A 12644-nucleotide genomic window follows, 5' to 3' on the forward strand; every position below is an offset into this window, starting at 1 on the left:
AAAGATGGGCATGTTTTTCATTACATAGATTTTTACCTCAGACATGCAATGGTTCAATCACTATCCCAAGTTTAGTTGATGATGAAAATGGTATCAAGGAGAGACTCTTGGCCTCTTCTGAACTAACACATGCTATAAGGAAAAGGTCATCAGATTCTTGGACCATAACACTTCCAAGCACCAAAATTATGCAAGATCATTTTGATAAATTATTTTGTGTATGGGTTTCTGATATGCCTTTTCCTTCTATCATTATGGAGCTTTAAGTATGCTAGCATCAACGCATTCTTCATCCTTGTGTATGTGGGATTTGTTCTTTATTCATTCCCATCAGTTCTTGTCCTTTGGCGAATGAATACACTTTTACTGTTGTTCATACTATTTTGGGCTATCTGTACCTCACTTTCAATGCAGCTTTTACAGTATTACATGATGCACTTGAGAAGGACATAGACATATGGAACACAGTTGGTTTCTGGCACTACCCTGTGCCACGCTTATTTTTGCCAGAACAATTTGTTCTTGGCATGCTCCTTGGTGCAAAATCACATGATGGAAAAATACTATTCTTGGCAATCTTGATCTGGAGCATCCACAGAAGCTCGCACTCTCTCTCTCTAGTATTTCTTTTTTTTGGAGTTCGGCTTGGGGTTATTGGTGCCATTTATATTATTTTCTTCCTGGTATTTCTGCTAAATACAGATTTATCCACAAGAAAAGAGGCACTAAGACTACCAGGTAAAAAGGCGATCTCAAAATCTATCGATAGCTTCATCAAGTCAAAGGCGAGATGATGGATATTTTGTCCAAGGTCATCAAGGCTTATAGCACGATAGCAAGCAATTTCAACCCAATCAAAAATTTGCTACAACCTGGTAAATCAACACAAATTTCAGAGAGTTTTTTTGTTTATTTTCCAATGTCATAGATTTGTTATTTTCTATCTATTGTCACCACAATCATATACTTTCTGCCCAAAGCCTTGTCTACTCCCATCAGATGTCAAATAATGCCATGATAAAAACTTGTACGCGTTATAGACAATGCCACACATGAGTGGTAAGACATCCCAAAATATCAAATTTTTGTTCAAGTCCTATCTTGTCCCGCTTCTCATGAGGTTACTGGGTACACCTTAAACCCAAGGTTTGGCAGTGAACCAAAAACTCCATTTATTGGTAGCTAATTTTTGACCTACACCCTTTCTGTTCAAGGGGGGGGTTTTACTATCATAGCACCAGGTTATGGATACACCAAAAATCCTTGGTTGTGAGAGAACCTAAAACTCACGGTTGACGAGTACACCAAAAACTAAGGGAGGGAATGTTAAGTTCAAGCCCGTTGTACCCATGGGAACATGCCCTATAACATGCAGGTAAGGGCAGTTTAGTGGAGTTTTGCAAGACAGAGAGCAAAAGTTGTATATATTGTAAGGCCTTTTGTTTTAGTTAATACAAGCAAATAAAAAAGCGTGTCGTTCTGCTCTCTCCCTCTCTGCGCTTGTTCTCTGCACTTCTGCCCACCATCGCGCTTCTCCTCAAACGCCACCCTCCATAGCCAACATCAAACCTAACATAGCTCGGGCGGTTGAGGTCAACAACTCAGTATTGTTGATGACTCAGAGCTTAAATGGGGGGTTTTCGACACTTATGTAGAGACAAATATTGCGATTGGGCATGATCATCAGCAATTCGACGTTCGTCAATAGCTCGGGCGGCTGAGGTCAACAACCTCAACATCGTTGATGACTCTGATCTTGAATGGGGGTTGTCGACGCTTGTGTAGAAACAAACAATGTGATACTTAAGTGGTGTGCAACTAAGCGTGTGAGCTACGGGGTGGGTGGGTAGAATTAACGGGGGGGGGGGGGAGATAGACAAGAAGTTATACAGAGTGCCTGGTGCAAAATAGACGTTGAGAGAGAGAGAGAGAGAGAGAGAGAGAGAGAGAGAGAGAGAGAGAGAGAGAGAGAGAGAGAGAGAGAGAGTGCCCCGAGGACGGGTCAAGACTCAAGGGAGAAGAGGATGGTGCATTTAGTGCCCTCTCTCCCCACCATCTTGGCATTGGCACAAAAATGGAGAACAATATAATGATAATACTTATATCCTTGTTTCCTGTATGAGTTCCCACTAACTCATAGAACCAATCACAAAATTCTCGGAATCTTTTTTTTAAAACTGATTTTTAGCTAAGCCAACAAGATGAGAGTTGCTTTAGTTGTTGCCATGATGTATGCATGCTATCTACCTAGAGGAGTAGCCTCATTTAAATTATGGCATCCACACTTGATTTTATTTGTCAATGTCGTTCTTCCAAGGAGTGGCCTTGTTCAAAATATGGCATCCATGCTTCAATCTTTGTAGCTTAAATCTATTTTTTTGCAACAAAAATTCACGATGTCGTACATAAGAGGCTACAAATGGTGCCTGTAGCATGTTGGCTCTGCCTCTCTGCTCTACAAGCCAACATGCGTAGGTGCTAAGAAAATGACTGTGTGTGTGTGTGTGTGTGAGTGAGATGTGCGATCGACTGATGAATGGAGCATGGACAGAAAGCAAGGGGATCTGTAGCAAGGCTGGGAAGGCGGGGAGATTTGTACCCATAGCTTCTTGCGGGAGGTATGTGTGTGGCATCTTGCACACTGAAGGGAAAGGGAGGGAGGACCGTGTAGAGGCAAGAATGGTGAAAGGTGGGGACTACTTCGAGCCGATGATAGCAATAGGAAAACCTCTTTTCCTCAAAATCTCAATGAATAATTATTCGGTTTTTGAAATTTTACTTGGGTAGACCTATATAAAGTAATAACTTATAAAAACATATATATCTTTTATACTACAAAAAGAATGATATCTAAAGAAAGGCCATGCTAGGGGGATACCACACTAATCCTTTCACTCTTCAATCGATTCATACAAATTACGCCCTCCTGTTTGTTTGGGGGGTGCCTACTGGTAAAAACTTAGGTTTAATGTAATGCCACCTACAAATTTTGAAATTTTAAGTAAGGAAACCTACAAAATTTGAGAGAGATTTCTACACTAATAGATAAAGGGGGAGCGAATTCCCCCCCCCCCCCCCGCCACGCGTCAGTCTCTCTTGCATCCGGTGGGTGTCGCCTGCAGTCCGGGAACACAATGACGCAGAGAGATCGCCTGCAGTTCGGGAACACAGTGACACGGGGAGAGAGAGAGAGAGAGAGAGAGAGAGAGGCGGCGGAGCCGGGGGCAGCACTAGTTAGTGTAAGACCTTCCAACATAATCATTTTGCCTCAACACATTTCCCGTATGTAAGTTTTCGGGGGAAAAAAAATTCCCTAGGAAAACGATGACTGCGCATTTGAAAAGGACTTTCAGCTGGCTTGTCACACCGACGTACTTTCTCCTGCAACGGTCATGCGAGAAGTGTGGGCGAGAGGGAGGCATGCCGGACGATCGCAGCATCTGAAGCAGGGGCGCCTTTCGCATTGCCTTCATCCTACCGGTAAAGTGCTGTCCGGTTGCGTGCGCGCGCGCTCGAGAGAGAGAGAGAGAGAGAGAGAGAGAGAGAGAGAGATATGTTTTTGGGTATCACCGTGTGTAAAACTGTGAAAGTGTGTGTGTGTGTGTGTGTGTGTGTTAAGTATCGATTCTCCATCAGTGCACGCTTCATTATGGAACCAAGTTTGTGTGTATTGCAATTACCATCACAGATCAAATGTATGGTTGGAATTTTGTGGACTGGTAATTGCATCAAGCTGAAACCAAGTCTTTCTGTGTGCGTGAATGCTTTGTCACTGGCATTTTTTCTTTAATGGTTAATCTTAGTATTTCTGTCTACAAGCAGAGCCTCTGCTCAAATGTGTATTTGCAACTACGAAAGAAGTGCTATGGAGACAAAAGTAGGGCAACAATCTTTGCCAGAGGGAAATGAGCACACACTTGTAGAATATACAGGAAGTCCTACATTGCCACTAGACGGGAATGGCCACCCTCTTGTGGAATACAAAGGAACAAGGCATTGGCGTTCCATGGCACTTGACACCCTCCGTTCAGATGAAGCCCACCGAGTGTATGTTTTAAATCTTAGTTTTCTTGCAGCGTCTATTAATAGTCAGCATGATCTTAGAATAAAACCATGGCAACCTTATTTGCTTGTTAGAACAAGTGTTAGAAAAGAGACCTCAAATGTTGTGCATCTTCTCGTGTTGAACAAGTGTCCCTCAAGTGGGGCTTTAATCTTTTGAAGACTAAAGTAGTTCATTTCATTTTGGAATGTGGGGTCTTCACTATAGGGGCTATCTCCCAAGGTTACATGCGCTTTTTTTCTTTTTTCATTACTTTTCTTCAGTAGCCTTTTTTTCAGACATTCACGTGGCCCCTCGAGGCTTCTCAAAGTTGAAACAAATGCTTTGTAAATTTATACAATTTACAAAATTGAAAGGAGCATTTTTTTCCTTTTCTTAGAGAAAAATGGTAAGTGAAAGCCATTTTTTGGGAGAGTGCTCCTCCATTGCCAAAACCCCTTGTAGCCAATCCGTGGATCCAAATACGAAGTCCAAGTCCTAGAGATTCCATTGTCTCAAAATGTTGCAGATCCGAACTGGGTGAGGTTGTGTGTCTAAGGAGTAGCGGATCTAGTGCGGAGAGATGATGCCAATGGCGAAGGCACCCCGAGGGGGTTGCCTTGCACATGCTCAAAAAAAAATGTTGAGATGGTTGGAAAACAGCCCATCGATTATAGGAGACAGCCATAATTGGTGGTAGAGAGCAAGGGGGGCTGCCCTAGGACCAAGGCAACCCTCCGGGCCATAGGCTCACAATCCAAGCAAAACGCAAGGCGCACCTGGCTGGCTGCCAGCATTTTCTCAAAAGGCTGCCTCCCAAGGAAAAACGCAACCACAAAACTACCAGGAGAGCCGATCTGGGAGAGGGCATAGATGGTGCCAGGAAATAGAGCATCCATAAGCTTTGATACACACACAGAGAGAGAGAGAGAGCCGATCTGGGAGAGGGCATAGATGGTGCCAGGAAATAGAGCATCCATAAGCTTTGATACACACACACACACACACACAGAGAGAGAGAGAGAGAGAGAGAGAGAGAGAGAGAGAGAGATCTCAAATAAATGAAATGTTATATTAACATCTTCTAAAGGCCAAAATGACCTATGGGACCAAAGAGTTACATCATGGTGAATCTGATACAAGGTTTGGATAAAAAGAAAGAAACTCACTAAACGGAAATACTACTAAAGTTGTAAAAGGTGGGTATCAAGAGGGGTACATATACAAAAGGTGGGTGTGTATCTCAAAGAACAAATACAAAATGGTGGATTTGTCTATCAGAATCTGGAGATGGCTAGCATGAGTCGATGCATGATCGTGTTGATGTTCTCCAAGGTGAGAGTTTGCACAAGGCATCTCCCATGTCTCCGCAATATAGATATGATCCTTTGCCGCAATCTCCTTCAACGATGGGAGCATCCCCTTGTCGTGGGCCTCCTGGATCTCCCCAGCTCTGTTGCTTGATCACTCAATATACCTCTGCTGCTAGTGATATGGGAGCATCTCCTCATCATGTGTTAGGTGCAACGGAATGAATGTTTGCGGTTTGCTCAAGATGAGTGCTCCGAACTGTGCTCAAGGTTCCTTTTGTTCTTATGGAAGGGAGAGCCTTCCATTCTTAGTGAGAGAATACTATGATCACAGACAAAGTGAATGGACACTGTGCGTGCAAGTGTATGAGACTGAGAGATAGAGAGAGAAGAGAGATACGACACTAGAGACGTTGGTACAGCCAAAGTTGGTCCAAGCTAGGAAATGGTCTATGCCAAGCAAAGGCGGCAATCGAGTGCAGTGCAGAAGGCTAGGGCAGGTACCAAGGAACTAGGCAATCAAAGGGTAGCGGAGGTGTATGCTCGATATGGCTTTTTAGGCCAAAGGTGTGCTGCAAAGAGCCAAGCAGGTTGGTGGCCTTCTGTGCCCGAGATGTGGTTTTTTTGTGAATGTAGTGCTCAGTGTGCTCTAGAAGCCGGTCCAGACGGCTTGTCAAACGGAGCCCCGGTGCTCAAGATATTGCAATTTAAAGAAAGAGTGTGTAGCAGATCCCCAACAGACAGGGCAGCTGGGGACAGGTGGCCCGGGCTGATGTCAGTGCATACATGTGTAGAGCTCGAGTTGTGGAGCAGGCCTGTCTTCTCGGATTGCGAATCGGAGCTCTGGATAGTAAGTTATGATTAGTTGAAGATTTTCAGGGGCCGGGTCTGAGCCCATTGGACCGCATTGAGAAAGGCACCGTCTGGCATTTTTTTAGGCCTCGACAGGATTCAAGCAGATAGGTTGTACTGTGTGGAGTCAGCAGGAAGTCGCGGCTGTGGAGCAGGCCTGTCTTCTCGGATTGCGAATCGGAGCTTTGGATAGTAAGTTATGATCAGTTGAAGATTTTCAGGGGCTGGGTCTGAGCCCATTGGACCGCATTGAGAAAGGCACCGTCTGGCATTTTTTAGGCCTCGACAGGATTCAAGCAGATAGGTCGTACTGTGTGGAGTCAGCAGGAAGTCGCGGCTCATGATTCTGAGCCCCGAGCATCGAGTTACAGTGCGGAGAAAAATGGAGCATTTGGCGGTGAGTGCATCCAGATGCATTTCCCGTTTTTTGGCAGCCTCGGACGGCGAACTCAGAGAAGTCAAAGGGCAGTGAGGTTTGTATGGCCCTGGCCTGACATGGTGGAGACTCGGCGCGATTTGACGGCTTGGAGTTCCAATTACCCGGTGAAGCATGGCAAGGCCAAGAAAAGGCAGTCCCTTAAGGGTTTTTTGTGAAGTTTCTGGAAACATTAGGTAATATTCCAAAGGAGGGTGCCGCCAGCAGCTGACACGTGGCAGAAGAATGAACCCGTATGCATTGGAGGGCAGCCATTTGGCGGAGTATTTAGGCCAGGCCGTAAGGGCTTTGTAGTGTATGGGTGTGGGAGACAAGCTCCCCTTGAGCGTGGGCTATCGCGCGAGCGCTGGGCACTGTGTTTGGCGCAAGGTGGCCCGTGGGGCGCGGGGCAGAGCTGATGCCGGTTTTGACCTGGCGGAGCGGTGCGGTGATGCGCGAGTTGGAGGCGGGCTCGGCGCCCGTGGGCCTGTTTGATGACGTGGCAGGTGAGTATGGCGCCATTCACACGGCCCTCTGAACTTTTAAGAGGAGGGGTCCCCCCCCCCCCTCCCCCAATAGCGAACTCGCTATTGGTAGTGAAAAGGGAGCGAGTCCCATGGCAGAGAGAGAGGATGCAAGCATGAGGCCGGAAAAGGTGAGAGTCCCACGTGGCAAGAAGCTCGTTTAAAGGCCGTCCGGCCAAAGCAAAAGCAAAATGGAAGGTGGCCAAGGACCAAAAATGGCCAAAAGGGTAGTGCAAGGTTGAGCTCCAAAAGGATAAAAATGGAGGTAAAATAAAAATAAAAATGAGAAAAGCCAAGGGGCAATAGCGACGTCGCTATTGCACACCCCGCCCCCCCCCCCCCAAAGTGCAAAAAAGAGAGAGGAAGAGAGCAGATGGAGCAAGGCGGTGCCCCTCTTCCCAAAAAATACCAAAAATGGGTGCCATATGGACCAATTAAAGTGCAATTTCCCAAATTGAACCCCCCACCCTATAAAAGTCAAAAATTGATCAAATTAGAGGCTTTTTCTTGGCCTTTTGGAGGGCCGTTTGAAGCGTGCAAAGTGGAGTTCTCTAGCAAGCTAACCCCTTTGTAACTTTTGCTTGAAAATGGCCATGATGATGGCAGTGCAAGCCCGTATATAGGTTTTTTGAAGCGCAATCAAGCCACAGTTGCCTCCCGTGCTGTTGTTTCCCCTTCCCCCCTTCTCTTTCTCCTGCTTTCATGTCTCTCCTCGGTGCCGGCTGTGTGTGGATGTGTGTGCCCCCCCGGACTGATGGTGTTTTGAGTGAGAGTGAGATTGAGTGGCTGTGTGTGTGTGAGGGTGGAGACAGGCAGTGGTAGTAGGTGTATCTTGTGTGGTGGTTTGTAGAGTGTGTGAGCAGTAATTGAGTAGGCAGTGGTCTGCTAGTGTAAAGTGTTTCTTTGAAGGTGTTTTCTGAGAGGATAGGGGTGCTGTGAATACCCTGAGCTATAGAGAGGCCCGTTTGTTTGTGCTGGGCGTGTTCCCCCATTCCCCCTCTCCATCTTCTGGTGCCCCCATGGAGGAGTATGCTGATGCTCCTAGTTGAAGTCGAAGCAGTGACTTTTGTGATGCCAAAGGTGCGGCCTTTGAAGAGCAGGTGCTGCTAGTGATGGCTTGGGCAAGATTTTTCATTTTCACTGGGGTTGAAGATGCGGAAACTTGGCTTCAAGACTACGGATTGTTCGTGTTGGAAAGCGGTTTATCGAGAGAAGATGGTGCGGTACAGATGTTCCCGCTCCTGGTTCGATAGCCTTGGTGAAGAAGAAAAAGTAGATTGCGAGGCCCTGGAGACGGCTTTTCGGAGAAGATTTGTTGCGGATGCGCAGCTGGATGAAGTAAAGCGGAAGTTGGGTGGTTTGAAGCAAAGCTTGGAGGGAGATTTTCAAGCGTTCGAGTGGGAGTTCGAAGGCCTTTGGGGGAAGTTACTCAAGGTAATTGCTGCAAAAAATGCCAGTTTTTTGAAATTGTGTAAATTCATGGATTGCTTGCATGAAGAAGTGCGAGACAAAGTGGAGGTAGATGATCCGATGTCGTATGAAGAGGCGGTAGCTCTAGCGAGAGGGAGAACCAAGAAGATTTTGAAGAAGTGTGAGGCTAGGCAGAGTTTGCCAAATGTGGTGATGCCAAGGCAACGTGATGCGGTGGTAGCCGAGCCAAAGGTGGTGCGAAGAGAAATGCAAGTACGAGAAGAAACAAGGGTTCTTTGGCTGCAAAGAGACAGAATGGTTCCTTTGCCGAAGATGCCGGCTAGAGTGGTTCCAATTGTGGAGGAAGTGCAGGTGGTTCCAGAGTGGACAAAGGAAGTGCTACCAAGTTCGAATGAAGTTGTTGAGGCTCCGTTAAGGTGTGATAAAGAGCAAGGAGTGCGGTTTGCAGACAAGGTTGAAGCGGTGAAGCTAGAGGAGATTCCTGAGCTTGAAACCGAAGAGGAGACTGGGTCGAGTGACAGTAGCTCTATGGACGCAGATACGAGTTGGGAGACCGAGTCATCCCAATCCAGGTATGATGAGTTTGACCTCTTACATGTGAGTGGAGAGGTAGTGAATATGTGCGAGGAGCAGCATGAAGTGCAAGCCGAGGTGCTTAGTGAAGACCAAGTGGAGTAGTCTAGGCCTACATGTGGTGAAGAGCAGGTAAAGCCAGTGTGTAGTGCCATGCTAATGGCCATGTTGATAAAGATAGTAGTAGAGTATGCCATAGTGGTGCAGCAGGTGCAAAATTTTACCAAGAGAGATAGAGAAGTTGTACCTATGGAGGAGGACGAGGAGGAGGTGATAGAGAACGAGTTTCTCTCTTCATTGGCAGAGCTTGAGGATGCAGTAGTAGAAGAGCAGGTAATTGAAGCGGACAAGCAGGTGGTGCTTATTGACCTTGAAGGGCCAATTGACGAGGAGGAGCTCGACGATGCTGGAATTGAGTTCATGGTAGGTGAGAAGGACAATGCGGAGTCAAGTTAGAGGTGCTTCCTATGCAGTTGGTGCCCTCTATGACAGGTGATGCGGATTCCAAGGCGGTGTCCAAGCTTTGTAAGGAGGTCTGTGAGTGGTGGTTGAAGGGAATGCTCATCAAAGTAGCTTTGCAGTGTGATGTTGAACAGGTGCAGGATCTGCTAGATGAGGATCTAGCTTTACATGGATGGTAGGGCGGGTCAGATATGTTAGGTTTGTTTGGTGCTCTATTTGGTGTTCTTGGAGATGCTTGGTTGCGAGTGGCCAGTTTGCCAAGGAGTGCTTGGAGTGGTGGAAGAATGTTGATGGCAGTCGAGTGCAGTGCAGAAGGTTAGGGCGGGTACCAAGGCCCTAGGCAACCAAAGGGTAGCGGAGGTGTATGCTCGATATGGCTTTTTAGGCCAAAGGTGTGTTACAAAGATCCAAGCAGGTTGGTGGCCTTCTTTGCCCGAGATGTGGGTTTTTTGTGCTAAAATGTAGTGCTCAGTGTGCTCTAGAAGCCGATCCAGACGACTTGTCAAACCGAGCTCCGGTGCTCAAGATATTGCAATTTAAAGAAAGAGTGTGTAGCATATCCCCGGCGAACAGGGCAGCTGGGGACAGGTGGCCCGGGCTGATGTCAGTGCATTCATGTGTAGAGCTCGATTTGTGGAGCAGGCCTGTCTTCTCGGATTGCGAATTGGAGCTCTGGATAGTAAGTTATGATCAGTTGAAGATTTTTCAGGGGCCGGGTCTGAGCCCATTGGACCGCATTGAGAAAGGCACCGTCTGGCATTTTTTTAGGCCTCGACAAGATTCAAGCAGATAGGTCGTACTGTGTGGAGTCAGCAGGAAGTCGCGGCTCGTGATTGTGAGCCCCGAGCATCGAGTTACAGTGCGGAGAAAAATGGAGCATTTGGCGGTGAGTGCATACAAATGCATTTCCCGTTTTTTGGCGGCCTCGGATGGCGAACTCAGAGAAGTCAAAGGGCAGCGAGGTTTGTATGGCCCTAGCCTGACATGGTGGAGACTCGGCGCGATTCGACGGCTTGGAGTTTAATTACCCGGTGAAGCATGGCAAGGCCAAGAAAAGGCATCCCCTTAAGGGTTTTTTGTGAAGTTTTTGGAATTATTAGGTAATATTCCAAAGGAGGGTGCCGCCAGCAGTTGACACGTGGCAGAAGAATGAAACCGTATGCATTGGAGGGCGGCCATTCGGCGGAGTATTTAGGCCAGGCCGTAAGGGCTTTGTAGTGTATGGGTGTGGGAGGCAAGCTCCCCTTGAGCGTGGGCTATGGCGTGAGCGTTGGGCGCTGTGTTTGGCGCAAGGTGGCCCGTGGGGCGCGGGGTGGAGCTGATGCCGGTTTTGGCCTGGCGGAGCGGCGCGGCGACACGTGAGTTGGAGGCGGGCTCGGCGCCTGTGGGCCTGACTGATGACGTGGCAGGTGAGTATGGCGCCATTCACACGGCCCTCGAGGCCCGAACTTTTAAGAGAAGGGGTCACACTGACACCCCCCCCCCCCCCCCCCCCCCCCCCCCCCCAAATAGCGACCTCGCTATTGGTAGTGAAAAGGGAGTGAGTCCCACGGCAGAGAGAGAGGATACAAGCATGAGGCCGGAAAAGGTGAGAGTCCCACGTGGCAAGAAGCTTGTTTAAAGGGCCGTCCGGCCAAAGCAAAAGCAAAATGGGAAGGTGGCCAAGGACCAAAAATGGCCAAAAGGGCAGTGCAAGGTTGAGCTTCAAAAGGATAAAAATGGAGGTAAAATAAAAATAAAAATGAGAAAAGCCAAGGGGCAATAGCGATGTCGCTATTGCACCCCCCCCCCCAAAGTGCAAAAAAGAGAGAAGAAGAGAGCAGATGGAGCAAGGCGGTGCCCCTCTTCCCAAAAAATACCAAAAATGGGTGCCATATGGACCAATTAAAGTGCAATTTCCCAAATTGAACCCCCCACCCTATAAAAGTCAAAAAATTGATCAAATTAGAGGCTTTTTCTTGGCCTTTTGGAGGGCCGTTTGAAGCTTGCAAAGTGAAGTTCTCTAGCAAGTTGGCCCCTTTGTAACTTTTGCTTGAAAATGGTCATGATGATGGCGGTGCAAGCCCGTGTATAGGTTTTTTGAAGCGCAATCAAGCCACAGTTCCCTCCCGTGCTGTTGTTTCTCCTTCCCCCCTTCTCTTTCTTCTGCTTTCATGTTTCTCCTCGGTGTCGGCTGTGTGGATGTGTGTGCCCCCCCGGACCGATGGTGTTTTGAGTGAGAGTGAGATTGAGTGGTTGTGTGTGTGAGGGTGGAGACAGGCAGTGGTAGTAGGTGTATCTTGTGTGGTGGTTTGTAGAGAGTGTGAGCAGTGGCAATTGAGCAGGCGATGGTCTGCTAGTGTAAATTGTTTCTTTGAAGGTGTTTTCTGAGAGGATAGGGGTGCTGTGGATACCCTGAGCTATAGAGAGGCCCGTTTGTTTGTGCTGGGCGTGTTCCCCCATTCCCCCTCTCCAACGTTGTAAAACCCTCCTCCGAAGGCCCCACTCTCGTCGGCGAGAGTGGTCTACTTATGATTGCACAAACTGGTACAAACGGTATGCATGAGACTGATGCAAGTCTAAGCTATGTTGACGACGACGACGGGGATGACGACACCAACATAAGGGCTGAAATGTGCAATCTTTTATTTGTTGTCCAAAAACGCTATGGGCTGAAATCTGCTGTTGCCGAAAACGCTAAGGAAAACGTTGTTTTTGCTGGTCTTGAGGGCTGAAAATCTGCATCTACTGAAGGCTGAAAACTGATGTTCTTTGGGGCTGATTCTAGTACTCTTTTAGTGCTAAAACTGCAGGTACTTCATGGCTGAAAAACGCTGCATGCTGAGGTTTGTACTACTGAAAACGCTAGGTATGCTGGGATAAAAAATGCTAGGTGTTGAAGCTTCTGGCGGTGAAGATCTGGGATCAAAACGCTAGGCTTTTGGTCTTGTTGTCGTTGGAATCTGCAAAGCAAATCGTTGGTTGATCTTGATGGGAAAAACGCTAGGTCCTGCAATCTGCAAAATGCTAGGCCTTCTGATGGGTTCTGCTGAGAA

At 47.4% G+C, this 12644-nt stretch overlaps 1 protein-coding gene across 1 annotated transcript in view; it reads left to right on the forward strand.

The window, feature by feature from the left end:
* Positions 1 to 3340: 3340 nt before the first annotated feature.
* The window catches only part of LOC147455563 (uncharacterized), a gene marked incomplete at its 5' end in the record, with an annotated part of 145776 nt that continues 136472 nt past the window's right edge, over positions 3341 to 12644 (forward strand). Inside the window, one exon of the mRNA XM_086514319.1 lies at positions 3341 to 3480. Coding sequence (XP_086370445.1) covers positions 3341 to 3480 — 140 coding nt within the window. The remainder of the gene's footprint in view (positions 3481 to 12644) is intronic.

Source organism: Adiantum capillus-veneris, chromosome 6, assembly GCF_014529385.1.
Source record: "Adiantum capillus-veneris isolate H3 chromosome 6, ASM1452938v2, whole genome shotgun sequence".
Lineage (NCBI taxonomy): Eukaryota > Viridiplantae > Streptophyta > Polypodiopsida > Polypodiales > Pteridaceae > Adiantum > Adiantum capillus-veneris.